Source organism: Lacerta agilis, chromosome 11 (assembly GCF_009819535.1).
Source record: "Lacerta agilis isolate rLacAgi1 chromosome 11, rLacAgi1.pri, whole genome shotgun sequence".
Lineage (NCBI taxonomy): Eukaryota > Metazoa > Chordata > Lepidosauria > Squamata > Lacertidae > Lacerta > Lacerta agilis.
Window position 1 is genome coordinate 8,357,558 of NC_046322.1, and position 17,103 is coordinate 8,374,660.

Consider the following 17,103-nt stretch of genomic DNA (forward strand, 5'->3'; position numbering starts at 1 on the left):
CAGTGATCATGGAACCCATAATGGAGGGGGTGACAAATTATCAAGGAACAATTTTTTTAAAAAAAATTTTTTTTGAAACAATTTTTTTTTAATGCCTGCTCCGAAGGTCTTATCTTACTATACTAGGGGTTATATAGCTATATATGAAATTTCATGCATATCGGTTAATATCTTGACCCTCCTCCACCAAAATAGCTGTTCACTTGGCCGTTTTCCTATGTCATGAAGGCTGAAATTTCAGTTCAGTGGAGCACTTACTGTTCCCAACCCTAACCCTGTGGAAAGCCATCTAATTAATTTGATTTTGAGATGTTTTTAGGAGGTAATTTAATTATTGTTTGATTTTATACCAGTGTTATGTATCTGATGTTAGCCACCCTGAGCCCGACTTCGGCTGGGGAGGGTGGGATATAAATAAAAAGTTTTTTTATTATTTGTTATTATTCCTTTGTAAGAAAATATGAAATAACATAAAACCATTTTTGCGGGGGGGGGGGGTGTCAATGGGGGTGTTGACAAGAAATTTTCTGCACCGGGTACCACCTGACCATCCCATGCCTGGGGGGGGGGTTGACAATTTTTTTTTGCCCCCGGGTACCAATTTACCTTGCTACGCCCCTGGGTGTAAATGACTATCAAACTTTACAAAACTGGTACCATGGGTTCAAGTTCACAAATTTTGCTGAATTAAACTTAATGTTTCGAATTGGAATTTGGAATGAAGGTGCAATTAATGGCTACTGTTCGGATTGCTATTCTGAATAATGATTTTTAGGGGGCACTAGGGACGAGTTTATGGAACGAAGGGAGGCAGGAAGCACCCAAAAAAAGTTTGAGAATCGCTGAGCAACGGCATGAAAAGGGAAGAATTTCGAATGGATAAATAAACAATTCCTTAGCCGCTCGCCTTTTCTATCCTATTGTACAGTCTTCACTGATGCTTTTTTTAAAAAAGGCTATGGTGAACTGCCGAAAGGGGTTTGATAGAATTCTGTTCTAATCCCTTCAGACGCCTGAAACGAGGGTGAAGGAGCCCTTGATTCCCACGAGACCTTTCTCACGCTTCCCCAGTCGCGTTTTCACCATTGTTCGCCAGCTCCTCCCTGTGAGGAACAAAGCAGACTTTGGGAATTCCAGGGTCAGTCCAGCCAACACCAAAAAAATGCCGCTAAACTGGCAGCGTGGGAAACTCCCCTGCCTTGAGGTTGTCTATCAAGCTGGTGGCCTTCCGAGGCTGAGAATTTCCAGGGAAAAAACACCAACCCGCGTTTCACGTTGCAGGCAAGCAGGGTTCCTAGAAACCCCGTGGACTTTTGCAGAACCGCTGCCCAGGTGCCACAAATGCATTTTGAAACGCAGGCATTCCTGGCGTTGCACTGCTCTCTGTTTCCGCCCAAGGATCCTTAACACGTGCCAGTTTTTCTGTGCCCATGACTCTCGTCGCCGGTGCGAGTGTTTATTTCTGTTCCATGTACCCAGGGTGGAAAGACAGGAGCTCTGAGAGAGCCATCAAGCAAACCAAGGTAGCTGAGAGAGCCATCAAGCAAATCAAGACAAGGAGATTGTGGCAGAATCGGAGGCTGGGCAGATCCTGCTATGAGGTGCCTTAGCCTCTCTTAAAGGAAAGAAAGCAAACAAATGATGCTAGCTTATAATGAGTCAGAGGATCTCAGGGAAGCACAGAGCACATCCTTTGGGTGGACAACTTCGCCCATTCAGCTCCGCTGCTGATATCTCTAGTCCCCTATCGGACACCATGAACTATTAAACTCCAGAGAGTCACATGCGGTGCAATTAACATCTCCTGTTTAGCAACTATGTTCAAAATTGTCCCGGCCTAGTTTGGGAGGTCCTTCGTGACATTCACAAGCTCTGAACATGCATCCTGACCTGCTCCTCAATTTTGGGACAACCCAGTCAGATGGGCAGGGTATTAATATTAGAAGAAGAGTTTGGATTTGATATCCCGCTTTATCACTACCCGAAGGAGTCTCAGAGCGGCTAACATTCTCCCTTCCCTTCCTCCCCCACAACAAACACTCTGTGAGGTGAGTGGGGCTGAGAGACTTCAGAGAAGTGTGACTAGCCCAAGGTCACCCAGCAGCTGCGTGTGGAGGAGGGGAGACGCGAACCCGGTTCCCCAGATTACAAGTCTACCACTCTTAACCACTACGCCAATTATTATTACCCAACTGTTCCCTTCCTAGCCTGCTAAGAGGGCTGCAATATGAGAGGGCTGCAAGGACAGCCAGCATGGTGTAGAGTGCATGGGTAGGCAAACTAAGGCCCGGGGGCCGGATCTGGCCCAATCGCCTTCTAAATGCGGCCCGCAGACGGTCCAGGAATCCAGGGCCGTCTTAGGCAGATCGGCCGCCGCGGCACAGCGATCCCTCCGGCACCCCCGATGTGCCGCCTCTCCGCTTCTGGGGCCACCTCCCTCCCGCGCTAGCCGTCCCTCGGGAGGGGGGGTGGACGAGTGGGGGGATGCTCTGTGTGCCCTTCCAGCGCTCCAGCTGGGGCTCCCCGCGCAAGATGGGAGGCGAGGGCAGCCAGCTCGCAGCCCGCCCGGGAGCAGCATGGGCTGCGTTGGCGGCACACAAGAGCCCATCCGCCCGCCCTTGGGGGCGGGGGCGGGTTGGGGAGGGGGCGGACGGTATTCCGACGGGCTCGTGGGGGCGCCCCTGGAGGGGCCGGCGCCAGCAGCCCCTATGGATAAGACGGGGCTGCAGGAATCAGTGTGTTTTTACATGAGTAGAATGTGTCCTTTTATTTAAAAAGCATCTCTGGGTTATTTGTGGGGCATAGGAATTCGTTCATTTTTTCCCTCCAAAATATAGTCCGCCCTCCCCCCACAAGGTCTGAGGGACAGTGGACCAGGCCCCTGCTGAAAAGGTTTGCTGACCCCTGGTATAGTGGTTTAGGGTGTTGCACTAGGACCTGAGAGACCTGGGTTCAAATCCCTGCTCAGCCACCAAGCTCGCTGGGCGACCTTACGCCAGTCACTCATTCTCGGCCCGACCTACCTCACAGGGCTGTTGTTGTGAGGATAAAATGGGCAGGGGGGAGAACTGTGCGTGCCGCACTGAGCGCCTCGGAGGAAAGGTGGAAGATAAATGGAATAAGGAGGTAAAGAAAAGGAAAGGTACTGGGTGCCCCTCCCCAATAAGCACTGCTTTCTGAAGGCTTTGGCAGTTTCCAGCCGTGAAATGGGAACGCAGCTCCACTGCCTGCATTCTTAGAGTAAATAAGACTTTGCAATCTGCTGTAAGTCTTCTAGGGAGGAAATGGGGTAAAGGAAATGAAAATGCCAGAGAGTTCCATTAAATTCAGGGGGCGGGGGAGAGAGGAGAGAAAATTGTCTAAAAATACATTGCTTCCTCCCCCCCTCCCCGCAGGTAACCTGCAAATATCAAAGTATTTCGAGCCAGTGATTTCACTCTGTTGTGTATGTGTTTGTCCATCTCTTCACATTAGCTTCACGCACAACCCTAGACACCGTTTTGCACGTTCGAGAGACCTTTAAAAGCTACTTACGTTGCTTAAAAACCTCAAGAGCTCTTCTCAGGGTGCTGGAGGAAATGCAGAAAGAGTGAGGGTGGGGGGGAGAGAAAGAAGCACACAGTTAGAATCTGGGAAACCCTGGAGAGAGCAAGAAGTCATGAAATCTGTTTTTACGCCGCACGCCACGGGAGGAGGCGAAGAACAGAGGACTTCCTTGTGAACTTGCATAAACCGGCCTTGTTTCAACACTGGGTGACGCAACCTTTGAAATTCAGAGGACAAATTTTACGGCTAGGCGTGAGGTCTCTTTCTTCCACTGCCAGGGACCTCCTCAAAAGCACTTGGCGGCCGCGTAGATATGCCAAGATTTCTCAAGAGGGGCTGGGACCGAGGCTCAAAATCCAAACAACACCCCCCCCTCAAACACACAGATGATTTAACATGGGGAAGGTCTCCTGCACAGCTCCTCTTGGCTGCATGGGGGTTGTGCAAGAGACCTTCCCAGTGGACACTGCCCCATAAGCAGGCTGTACCCCGCAGAGATCCACCCATTCTCCACTGTAACACTTGTAAAAAATACATGCAATGCTGCTCTGTTATATACCTAGGAAGAGGGGATATCAAAACCCTTTTGTTTTAGGCAGGCCTAGTACATAATTTTGTTACTTTTTTTGTTGCTTTAATTGATTTAACTAAATTTATATATCACTTGATTTGCAAAATAAATAAATAACTTGGTTATTATTTTTTATTGATTTCCCAATATTTACCCAATGTTACCACAGTTTTGCCAATTACACAGTTATTCCAATTAATATCAAAATAATTCCAATTATTTCCAAACTTCTACAATTTAATCAAAGTGGTTTCCCATGAGGGGGGAACCCCCCCCCCCAAAAAAAAACTTCTGGTTGTTTTTTTTAAAAATAAATAAACAAAATGTTAAAATTATTGGTTATTTTAAAATATTCAAAAGATGATTAAAATAAACTGCAGCTAAAAAGAAATAAGGGATAAATACTTGCTGATTTTTTCCATATTTTTTATTACGCTGACTGTTTTTAATGTGTGGTTTCTGTCACTGTTTTTTTGAAGTAATTATTTTATACTAGCGGGCGTAAACATCTTTGATTTCTGATGAAGCGATGTATCAGTATTTCTAAATGAAATAAGAATACATCAATTGTAAGGCTACCCTTTGCTCGCTACAAAAGGATTGTGGCAACCAATGTATCTGAGAGCTTCCTGTGCCCCGAAGGAGAAGAAGAAGAGTTTGGATTTGATATCCCGCTTTATCACTACCCGAAGGAGTCTCAAAGCGGCTAACATTCTCCTTTCCCTTCCTCCCCCACAACAAACACTCTGTGAGGTGAGTGGGGCTGAGAGACTTCAGAGAAGCGTGACTAGCCCAAGGTCACCCAGCAGCTGCATGTGGAGGAGCGGAGACGCGAACCCGGTTCCCCAGATTACGAGTCTACCGCTCTTAACCACTACACCAGCACCCAGTCACTTTGGATTTCCCAATGTTTCCTTTGGCTCCCAACTCAGCATGGCTTGCACATTCCGTTTCGGAGACCCCAGTCCCCTTAAAGGGGCTATTTGTGCATTGTGGCTACCGAAAAAGGGGGAGCTTGAATGTGTAACAGTGTGCCCAGTTACAAATCCTACCCGTGTCAGTGGATCACAGGGAAACGCCTCCTAAGAGCTTTTCCCATGGCTCCCAGCACGTGCCCTAATGGTCACACAACTGGAGTTTAAAAATACAAGACACAACTCAGGGGTAACAAGAGAAGGGTTACGAGGAGGGCTGTATTTAGGTTTGATGAGGCCCTAAGCTACTGAAGGTAATGGGGCCCTTTATGTGTCCAGCTGTCCATTGTCAACAACAAATTGTCGCTGGTTTTTTTCTGAATATATGCTATATGGTAATTTATGGACCTAAGAGGTATCTAAAGCCATTTGCACCTGTTGCCATGCAACCAGTCCATGCAGAATGTAGGCACCCTATATATAGAAATGAGCAAACCAGTGATATTTTAAGGAGCAGGCTAGCAGGCGGGGCCCATTACTTACAGTACATCATAGGAGCCTACACAACACAAAACACTGTTGCTGTATGTAGGTTTTATTTTATTTGTTTTTTATCTTATATTTTGGAAATGTACATCCAATTTTCTTTTCTTTAATTTTTTGGGGGCCCCCCAAGAGAGTGGGGCCCTAAGCTATAGCTTGTTTAAAAAGGTAAAGGTAAAGGACCCCTGACAGTTAAGTCCAGTCACGGATGACTCTGGGGTTGTGGCGCTCATCTCGCTTTACAGGACGAGGGGGCCGGCGTTTATCCGCAGACAGTTTTCATGGGTCATGTGCCCAGCATGACTAAGCCGCTCCTGGCGCAAAGGAACACTGAAACCAGAGCAGCGCACGGAAATGCCGTCTACCTTCCTTATTTACCTACTTGCACTTTTTGGCGTGCTTTCGAACTGCTAGGTTGGCAGGAGCTGGGACAGAGCAACAGGAGCTCACCCCGTCATGGGGATTCGAACCGCCGACCTTGTGATCGTCAAGCACAAGAGGCTCAGTGGTTTAGACCAGAGCGCCACCCGCGTGCCTCTTGTTTAACTTATACGTAAATCCAGCACTGGTTACGAGCACATCTGAACCCACAAAAGCCGAAGGATTCCTTCCCACCCCCTTTTACCTACAGCTCCCCAAAAGGGCTGCTTCGCCGTACGGCAAAACCAGGCACCATGGGCAATTTAAAACAGTGGAGCTTCCCTGAAACCACATGCTTTTCTCGTTTCCACTAAAGCAGGAACTGAATTCTGAGCACGGGCAATGATAGTTACTGGAAGAGCCTACTTGGGCAGAAATGAAGGGAACTGGGGTTACGTCACACACATTTTTTAGACCAGCAAGTGTTTTTCCAGCAAAAACCCTCCTCGCTTTCACAATAGACTCAGGGACTTTTTAGACCAGGGGCAAGCGGCTGTCCGAATTCTGGACCAAAAACAGACCTGCTCTCTGCAAAGCAGTTCCCTTTTAGCAAAGTGATTTTCGGAGGGCACATTGGAATTCCCTCTCCTCCTCCTCTCCCCATGTGTACCCCACTCACACCCACAAATCTGCTCCAAAGGGCAGAAGAGATTTTCAGGAATGTGCAGGAAGCGTGGAGGGGGCCTTCGTAAGGGCAAAAGGAGCTGCCTTATTCCAAGGCAGAACTCCACAGGCCAGAATCGCCCACACTGGCTGGCGGCCAGCTGTCCAGTGCTTCTGAGGCAGGAGCTCCTTCCAGCCTTACCTGGACATGCCAGGATTTGAACCTGGGGCCCTTCCCCGAGCGCCTTCCATCACACAGCTGGAACGTCTTGTGTTGATGGAACTACGTTGCTGGAATCTGCCCCGAGTTTCATTCAAAGGAAGTCCAGAGATTGAGCCAAAAATGGGGTCCCCCCCTTTATTTTTTTTCAAACAACAACACAGTCTTAGGGACCGCAGCCACTCACTTCAGCTCTGTCTGCCCGCAGGGTTTCTTCCGCGATAAATTAATCAGGTCCTTGCCGTATCTTTCTTCTATAGATGCCCTGTTGCGTGGGAAAAGAGAAAGCTTTTGGTTGTTTGTTCATATCCTGCCTCCCCACCCCCCACCCCCCAGCTAGGGACTCCAGGTTGGCATACAGAAATCAAAGCAATACATATAAAATACGGGAAAGCCTAAAACATATACAGTAGAAGATTAACAAGTACAAAGTGATTCGCACAATAATAGAATCATAGAACCGCAGAGTTGGAAGGGTCCCCCGGGGGTCATCTAGTCCAACCCCCTGCAATGCAGGAATCTCAGGTAAGCAACTATGACAGATAGCCATCCAACCTGTGCTTAGAAACCTCCATGAAGGAGAGGCGTTAGTTTCAACAGAATTGAAACAATATTTTTTTTATTTAAAAAAATTACCCAAGCACAGATGATGAGAAACAGCGTAATTAAACCCCTTCCCTTAAAAAAAACAAAAAAAGGCCTATTGGAATAAAACACCTGCCAGCTGAAGAACAACAAGGAGAGAGCCTGCCTAGCTTCTCCAAGGAGGGAGTTTCAGAGCCTGGGAAAAGCCACCACCGAGAAGGCCCTCTCTTGCATTCCGACCTGTGAGGGTGGCAGGATCCAGACAAGGGCCTTCCCTGAAGATCTCAAGAGACCAGGCAGGTTCGTATGGGAGAATACAGTCCTTCAGATAGCCTGGGCCAAAGACATATCAGGCTTTATAGGTCAAAACCAGCCCTTTGAATTATGCCTCGAAACAGACCAGTAGCTGGCAGAGCTGTTGAAGCGGCTGAGTTTGTTCAGCCAGCCTTTTCCTTCCCCATCACTCCTCCCTTGTTTTGTTTGCCGCCCAATTAAGAGTCCTGGAGAACTTGAAATGTTATTGTCATTCATCTATGCACACTTTCCGCTAACGTGCACATTTTCTACGGTTGGAAAACCGCTCTGCGAAATTCAGAGAAGTGCAAATTTCGAAGGAGAGCTATGCACACTGTGCAAGGCAACCCAAAATTTCTCCGGCGCCCCTGCAATGAATGGCAAAGCTTAAGGAAGTCACAACTGTATGAGAGGCTAAACATCCCTAGGCTCCAAGGTCCTCCCTTTAAAAGTGAAGCCCTCCAAAAAGTGAGACAAGGATCTCACTGTATCTTCAACCTCTGTGAAACAAGCTAACTCCAATTAACTGTCACTTAGAGTTCAAGGAAAGTATCTGGATCACGAATTGCCGGAAATGAAAGCCGAACCAGGAATCAAAAGGGGCTGGGCTGAAACCATCTTTCAATATTCCCTTGCACGCTTCTAGCTATATTGTTAAAAATGCAAACCAGTCTGAAACGGGGAGTGAGAGTGTCACAGAGGCTCCTCTTCCATCAGAGAGGGTCATTGTAGAATGACAGTGTGGCATAGTGGTTACAGTGCTAGACTAGGACCTGGGAGACCAGGATTCGAACTTCCCACTCAGCCATGAAGTTCCCAGGGCGATCTTGGGCCAGTCACTCACTCTCAGCCTAACCCTACCTCACCCAATCTAAAACAACTCCTCACCCACAATAATATAACAACAGGTCTCAACATGGACACTGGTACCAGAGCCTGCAATAAACCCAGATGCCAACTTTGCTGCCACATAAACCCGGACAACACCATTACTGGCCCAAACAACATCAAACATACCATCTCAGGACTATTTAATTGCTCATCTTCCAACATTGTGTATGCCATCAAATGCCAACAGTGCCCTTCAGCTCTCTATATTGGACAAACAGGCCAAACCCTCTGCCAAAGGATAAATGGACATAAATCTGATATCAGGAATCACAAGACAGAGAAACCAGTAGGAGGACACTTCAATCTCCCAGGACATTCTATAAAAGATCTCAAAGTAGCTGTCTTGTTACAAAGGAATTTCAGAAATAGACTGGAAAGAGAAGTGGCTGAATTGCAACTAATCACCAAACTTAAAACCATGGAGAGACCTGGTCTGAACAAAGACATTGGATTCTTATCTCGTTATACATGACAAGGCTATCTTTAGCCATCTCACCCCTTGCCTTTCCCTGTAAGACACTTATCCTACCTCACAGGGTTCTTGAGAGGATAAAACAGGGAGGGGGGGTTAAGTACACCCCCTTAAGCTCCTCAGAGGTAAGGTGGGATAGAGATGCAACAAACTAGTAAATGTTACGGGAAATGATATATAATGGGTTAAAGAAAATGTTTAAGAAAACTTTTGTCAAAAAAACCAAAGGCTTTTTTGCTAGGTGTAATAGGTGAGGAACTACCAAAAAGAAGATAAATGACTTTTTCGGCAGCGAGAACGCTTTTAGCCCAGAGATGGAAGGAAGAAGAATTACCGACTAGAGAGGAATGGCAGACCAAGTTATTGGAATATGAAGAAATGGCGAGACTGATGGGGAAGATCAGAAACCAGGAAGACCAAATATTCTAAGAACTTCTTAATACACTTAAAAGATCACTGTAGACAGTTAAAATCGTTGGCAGGGATACAATGACACTTGTGATGCGAAATGAACTTTGGTAACCATGATTATATACTTGATGGATAATGGTAAAGGATGCGGGGGGGGGGGGGAAGGTGAATGTTTTTGGAAATGGAACCCACGGAGGGAGGGGAGGAGATCCAAAGGTTCGAAAGAACCTTTTTTTTCTTTTTATGTTCTGGAATGGTTAAAATTATTGTGTATAAATTTATGAAAAACCAATAATACATTATACGGTATACACACACACACACACACACACACACATATACACACACACACACATATACACACATACACACCCATATACACACACACACTAATAAATATATTAATATAGATACAGTGGTACCCCACAAGACGAATGACTCGCACAACAAAAAACTCGCAAAACGAAAGGGTTTTGCAAGTTTTTAGTTGACTCGCGAGATGAATTCGTCTATGGCTGTCTTTCGCAAGACGAATTCAACTGGCGAGGTAACAATGTAAGCCGGCGCCGCGTTTTAAGGCTGCAGGGAGCAAACAGCAGCGCTGCTGTTCGCTCCCTGCAGCCTTAAAACGCGGCGCCGCGTGGCTCCGGTGCCGGTCGGGAGGGCCCCCCGGACTTTCCCCCCCATAGGAACGCATTAATTAAATTTTAATGCGTTCCTATGGGAAACGGTGCCTCGCAAGACGAAATTTCCGCAAGACGAAAAGTCTTGCGCAACGAATTAATTTCGTCTTGCGAGGCACCACTGTATATAGATATAGATATGGCAAGTCCAACAAGTCTTCAGCACATACCTTTCCTTCAAAAAGTCTTCAAACTCCTTGCAGTTCTTCCTGCCGTCGTTGAGGTGCTGAATGATGCCATCGTAACCAGCTGTGCTGATTAAATCTGTAGTCTGAGCAAAGGGTATTGAAAAAGATATTTAGAAGAAATATAACTTTTTTATTTAAAAAAAAAAACAGCCCAGCAAGGATCTAGAACAGGGGTCCTCAAACTACGGCCCGCGGGCCAAATCCGGCCTGCCAGGGTCCTGAACCTGGACCACCCGCAAGGCCCAAGGCTTGGAAGTGGCCGGGCAGGAAGAGACTTAAGGTAGAAATGTGTGCGTGTAACAAAGCCCTGGTAATGCGGTCGATCCCGCAGGCGCTGGCTGCTTGATAACGGCATGCTGCCCCTTTAAGCCGCCAGAGGGTGGGACGGCACCGAAGGAACCCCTTCCATGCCAGCCCCTAACCTACTCCCTTCCGCTCAGGCCAGCTCCATGCCCGCCAGAGCAGCGCCTCGCCAGCCGGTTGCCTCCTAAACGTGCGCACGGGTCCCATGTGGCAGCCTTGGCAACCTTAAAAGTTAGGGAAGCACCAGAAACACAGGCAACATATGCAAATAGAACCAGCAAGAAGAGGAGTCTGAATCACAACGGCTGATTGTGCAAGGGAATCTCCATGTAAATAGTGGCGGGTTAATCTTTAAAATAAAGCTCTCCACCCAAACTTCCCCAAATTTGAAAATAATAATAATATAATATAATAATAATAATTTATTTCTACCCTGCCCTACCCGGAGGGAGCCAGGCTCAGGGAGGCTAACATCATAAAACTAAAAACAAAATTTAAAATTTTAAAAGTTCCTTCCAGTAGCACCTTGGAGACCAACTAAGTTTGTTCTTGGTATGAGCTTTCGTGTGCATGCACACTTCTTCAGATATGAAAGCTCATGCACACGAAAGCTCATACCAAGAACAAACTTAGTTGGTCTCTAAGGTGCTACTGGAAGGATTTTTTTTATTTTTTATTTTGTTTTGACTATGGCAGACCAACACGGCTGCCTACCTGCAACTGAATCATAAAACTAACACAGTACACAAAGAACATAAGAACAGGCAGTCAATTAATTAAAATACATCTTAAAATTAATTCAGAGCAAATTAAAATCTGGACAGGTGGCAGTCCAGGGGTAAAATTGAGAGTGGTTAATATTTTCCAGGGCCAAATGTTACCACTGGTCTTATAAAACAGGCATCCCCAACCTTCAGCCCTCCAGATATTTTGGACTACAATTCCCATCATCCCTGACCACTGCTCCTGTTAGCTAGGTGTCATGGGAATTGTAGTCCCAAAACATCTGGAGGGCTGCAGTGTGGTGTAGTGGTTAAGAGCGGTGGACTTGTAATCTGGGGAACCGGGTTTGCGTCCCCGCTCCTCCACATGCAGCTGCTGGGTGACTTTGGGCTAGTCACACTTCTCTGAAGTCTCTCAGCCCCACTCACCTCACAGAGTGTTTGTTGGTTGGGGAGGAAGGGAAAGGAGATTGTTAGCCGCTTTGAGACTCCTTCGGGTAGTGAAAAGCGGGATATCAAATCCAAACTCTTCTTCTTCTTCTGCAGGTTGGGGATGCCTGTTATAAAGGAGCTGTGAGCGGGCTAGGAGGCCTCCTTAATGCTTGTTCTTATACAGAAAGAGAGGAATCAGACTGAACCCTGACGCAGAGAAAGTCATATGCATGAGGAACAACAACATCAAAAATAACCCAGAAGAAATGAAGTATAAAGGTGAGGTATAGGTAACTTATATTATTACTGATAGCGCCTGTTGTGTGTCTGTTCTGGCAATTATTTTGAAACAAGGTTTTTTTTTTTTTATTTAAAAAAATACATGAAAAAGAGCATGTTTCTGGCACCTCTTTAGTCCGGCCCCCAACAGTGTCTGAGGGACAGTGAACTGGCCCCCTGTTTAAAAAGTTTGAGGACCCCTGATCTAGAAGCTCAGGAGGTACAGAATGATGACTCACTGTCGGGCAAGGAGGAACAGGAGAGGGGATGGGAAAGAGAGGCTGGAAACCTGCAACAAGAGCGCTCTACAATAGGACATCTTATTGTAACTCCTGAACACTAGGCCGTGCTTCAAATCCAGCATTTCTCAAACTTGGGTCCCCGGTTGTTGTTGGACTACCACTCCCATCATCCCTGACCACGTGTCCTGCTAGCTAGGGATGATGGGAGTTGTAGTTCCAAACCTGCTGGAGACCTTGAGAAACAATCAGGCGCGGAGGAAGCCGGCCAGCTACTTGGGGCGGCAAACCCGGAAGCACCCGGGGGCGTGGTTTTGCCCCCAGCACGCATGCGCAGTGTGCGTCCGATGCATGCGTGCTGGGAGCGGCGCACTGCCGGCGGCCGAGCCCTAGACGGGCTTGCTCGGGGCCTGCCGGCGGCGTGCAATGCTCCATAGCGGTGCGCTGCTGGCAGGAGAGCCCCGAGCAAGCCTGTCCTAGGCTGGCCCGCCGGCAGTGTGCCGCTCCCAGTGCGCAGGCACAGCGTACGACACATGCGTCGTCCGCACGCTGCGCCTGCACGCCAGGCTTGCTTGGGGTTCGCTGGTGGCGCACAGCGCTCTGTAGCGGCGCACTGCCTGTGGGCAGAGGTGAGCCAAGGAGGGGCGTCCAGAGTGTCACCCTCTCCAGGGTGGTACCCAGGGCTCCCCACCCCCTTCGCCCCCCCCCACTACGCCACTGGAAACAATGGCTCTGGTCCATTGTTACCTTCCCACTGGTGGATGCTGAAGTTTTAGTGTGGGAATACGTTTGTGGTGCTTCCTGCACTTTGCCGCAGCACAAAAACCTTCCGCGCAATGCACGGAAGGTAAAGAGATCCGGCCAAGGTTTGCTATCTGGATCCCTCCGCGCTTGCAACAAAGTGCGCCAGAAAAGCCTCTAGTAACGGTCGGAGAGCGGTTTCCTGCCCGGAAACTCAGCCAAATGCAATGCTGTGATTGGTGTATGTTAATGTTATGACGTTGTTCAGTTTATCAATAAATGGCCCCTGCTCTCTGTAGAGTGTGCGAGACAAGCCAAGAGAGAACAACCGTGCGAGACAAGCAAGAGAGAAAGCGAAAGAGAAACCAAGCTGCACAGAGTAGTAGTTGGGAGAGCGCAACTCCACCATTGACTGTAGTCTCTTAGTCTTTTATTCTTTATTTTATTTTGGCCGCTTACTTTTGGCCACACCTTTTTGCTCTGCCTATCCTTTCCTCTCTGGAACCTTCGGAAACCTTCAGAAACCTTCGTAACGAACTCCAAACAACTTCTCACAACCTTCAGCTTCATAACCAGCGGACCCAATCATAACCAGTGGGAGCAGGCACCCCGGGAATTACTGGTTATCCCCACATTTTAGGGCAAGCAGTGCCCCACCAAGGTCAGTTTCCCCCACCTGCCTGCCTTCTTACTTGGGGGTGGCCCTGTCTCTCACCTTCCTCCCAGTCCTTAATCTCAATGTTGACCTTGTAACAATTCAGCAGGGAAGAGGATGGAGACAAGAAATTATTGGGCTCGGCCAGTGATTGGCTGTGGCTACTACTTCTGTTGGGCTCCCTTGCCTTCTGTCCCACCAGTTCAAATAGACCCAGCCACTACACCATCCTTTCTGCTGCCATTGGCCTCCTTTGGTTATCAAATCTCCATGCATTGACTTTACCCGTGGTTTTTGTGTTGGAGCAGCGGTTGGAAGCTTGGGCACAACTCAGCTAGCAGACAGGGGTTTGTATCGGGTTAAAATAAAGGGAGGGAAGCCAAGATGATCAAGGGTTTGGAAACCAAGCCTTATGAAGAACGGTTGAGGGAGTTGGGTATGTCGCTGAAGAATTGATGCTTTTGAATTATGGTGCTGGAGGAGACTCTTGAGAGTCCCATGGACTGCAAAAAGATCAAACCTATCCATTCTCAAAGAAATCAACCCTGAGTGCTCACTGGAAGGACAGATCCTGAAGCTGAGGCTCCAATACTTTGGCCAAAGAGAAGACTCCCTGGGAAAGACGCTGGTGTTGGGAAAGATGGAGGGCACAAGGAGAAGGGGGTGACATAGGAGGAGATGGTTGGACAGTGTTCTCGAAGCTACCAACATGAGTCTGACCAAAGTGCAAGAGGCAGTGGAAGACAGGAGTGCCTGGCGCGCTCTGGTCCATGGGGTCATGAGGAGTTGGAAACAACTAAACGACTAAACAACAAAAGCCTGGAAAAGAGGAGACTGAGACGAGGTACAACAGACATCTCCAAATATCTTAAGGGCTGTCCCGTGGAAGAGGGAGCAAGCTTGTTTTCTCCTGCTCCGGAGAGTAGGACTCGAACCAATGGCTTCAAGTTACAAGAATGGAGATTCCAACTAAATATCAGAAAGAACTTTCTGACAGTAAGAGCTGTTCGACAAAGGAACAGACTCCCTCAGGAGGTTGTGGACTCTCCTTCATGTTTAAGCAGAGGTTGGGTGGCCATCTGTCATTTATGATACAGTTGAGATTCCCACATTGTAGTGGGTTGGAACCTCGGGGGTCCCCTCTACAATTTCATGATTCTGTGATTCTATCCTTTGAAGTTTAAACTGATACATCTTAGGTTTCATCCTGTTTACAACTTCCTTTTCCCTCTCTTCTCTCATGCCTAGGGATGAGAGGTCCCCGTGGTCTGAGAACAAATGAGCAAGCACGGCTGATTTTACTTTCTCCAGACCAGTTATTTAGCTTAGAACTAGAAACAGTCCTATCCTATAATAAACAGCTTTAATTACTTTTCTCTACCGCTGTATTGAATGGGACGCGGGTGGCGCTGTGGTCTAAACCATTGAGCCTAGGGCTTGCGGAAGGTTGCCGGTTTGAATCCCCGCGACGGAGTGAGCTACCGTTGCTCACTCCCAGCTCCTGCCATCCTAGCAGTTTGAAAGCACGCCAGTGCAAGTAGATAAATAGGTACCACTGTGGTGGGAAGGTAAGTGGCGTTTCCGTGTGCTGCTCTGGTTTCGCCAGAAGCGGCTTAGTCATGCTGGCCACATGGCCTGGAAAAACTGTCTGCGGACAAACGTCAGCTCCCTCAGACTATAGAGTGAGATGAACACGCAACCCCAGAGTCATTCGCGACTGGACTTAACTGTCAGGGGTCCCTTTACCGTTACCTTTTTACCTCTATCTATCGTGGTGTGATTGCAATGGGTAGAACGAGATCTCCAGCCAAATTCACATGCCCCACTCTGCACATCAAAGTTCAACAGCTGTGGTAGAGACCCTGTGGCCCTCTAAATGTCTCTGGACCAAAACTCCCAGGAGCCCCAGCAAGCAAGGCCAGTGGTTAGGGATGATGTGAGTTGTAGTCCCGCGTAGAATCATAGAGTTGGAAGGGACCACGAGGGTCATATAGTCCAATCCCCTGAAATGCAGGAATCTTTCGCCCAACGTGGGTCTCGAACCAATGACCCTAAGAATAAGAGTCTCATGGCCACCCTTTTATTACAGTGTGACTATGAAGCTGAAATATACTACAAGACCAGATTGATGGCAAAAAGTCCAGTGCATTACAAACTGTATGGGACTCTTCATCTGAGGAAAAAAGCTCTGAGTGGATCATAAAAACATATGTGATGATTAGGAAGTTGACTCTGCCCAAAAACAAAACTTGCATCCATCGTGGGTTGAGCAAATTCCAGCTGTTCAGCCCCACCGTATATAGGCCATCAGTGAGCTCTGCTGCCTAGTAGGGATAGGCTGAAAGGCCAACACAGAGGATCATCACAGACCAGGGCAGGAAATTATTCTATGGTTCTATTTATTTGAGATTCCTGCATTGCAAGGGGTTGGACTAGATGATCCTCGGGGTCCCTTCCACCTTTACGGTTCTATGATTCCAATCTGGTGGAGGAACTGAAACTCAGAGGTGGCTGAGAAATAAGGGGACTCCAGAGATTCTGTCTAAAACACAGTGGAGCATTTGCAATGGTCAGGCGCAAGGGTCTCTCTCTCTCTCTCTCTCTCACACACACACACACACACACACACACACACACACACACACCCCACAACAACACAGAGCAACATGGACCATAATGGCTGGGTGACAGAAGAACAAATGAATGAGCCCTGCCAGATCTGATCAGCGGCTCATTTTTATGCCGTTTGGGACGTCTGTAAGCAGGAACTGAGCGCAACAGAGCTCTCCTCATCTGTGAGGCATTCCTGCCTCCGACAGAGGAAGTCAGGAAAATTTCTTCTTCACAGCTACCATGCACAAGCAGACCCTCAGATTAGCACAATAAGAATCTGCTCGTCGGTCCACCCCACTGACTGGCAGCAGCTTTATCCTGGCCATACTGGTTGGGGTAGCTGGAGGGCACTGATTTGGCAAAGTGCCTCTTAAAAAGCTAACACAGTTGTTGTGTATTGATACAAGGGTTATAAAATCTGTATTACTATTGCCTGTATTCACATTAGGGGAAAGTAACTGCATTCCTGTTCCAGAAGGAACAGCTACTATTGGTTCATTCAAGTTGCTGCATTTGGATCCTCAGTCTTATTGGTTCCCACCAAAAGGCAGCTTTGCGGTTGCTTGAGATTGTTCCCTCCAAAATGTATCCTTTCTAGCCAGTCTTTCTATCCCTATAAATGTAGCATCCCTCTCCTCAGTTCCCCAGACTTGTTTGTCTGAATAAAGAGTGTTACATGAAGATGCTGTCAGAGCTGAAATCACTTGCTGAATCACGATCCCCACGTTACTACAACAGTGTTAAGAGATTTGTGGGTGGGGACCCCTAAACCCTCAAA

General features: G+C 47.6%; 1 protein-coding gene across 1 annotated transcript in view; it reads right to left on the reverse strand.

The window, feature by feature from the left end:
- Positions 1-17,103, reverse strand: part of PSTPIP2 (proline-serine-threonine phosphatase interacting protein 2) — a 55,386-nt gene that overhangs the window by 19,549 nt on the left and 18,734 nt on the right. Inside the window, exons 2-4 of the mRNA XM_033164601.1 lie at positions 10,324-10,424; positions 7,005-7,082; positions 3,535-3,569 (exon numbers count right to left, since the gene is read on the reverse strand). Coding sequence (XP_033020492.1) covers positions 3,535-3,569; positions 7,005-7,082; positions 10,324-10,424 — 214 coding nt within the window. The remainder of the gene's footprint in view (positions 1-3,534; positions 3,570-7,004; positions 7,083-10,323; positions 10,425-17,103) is intronic.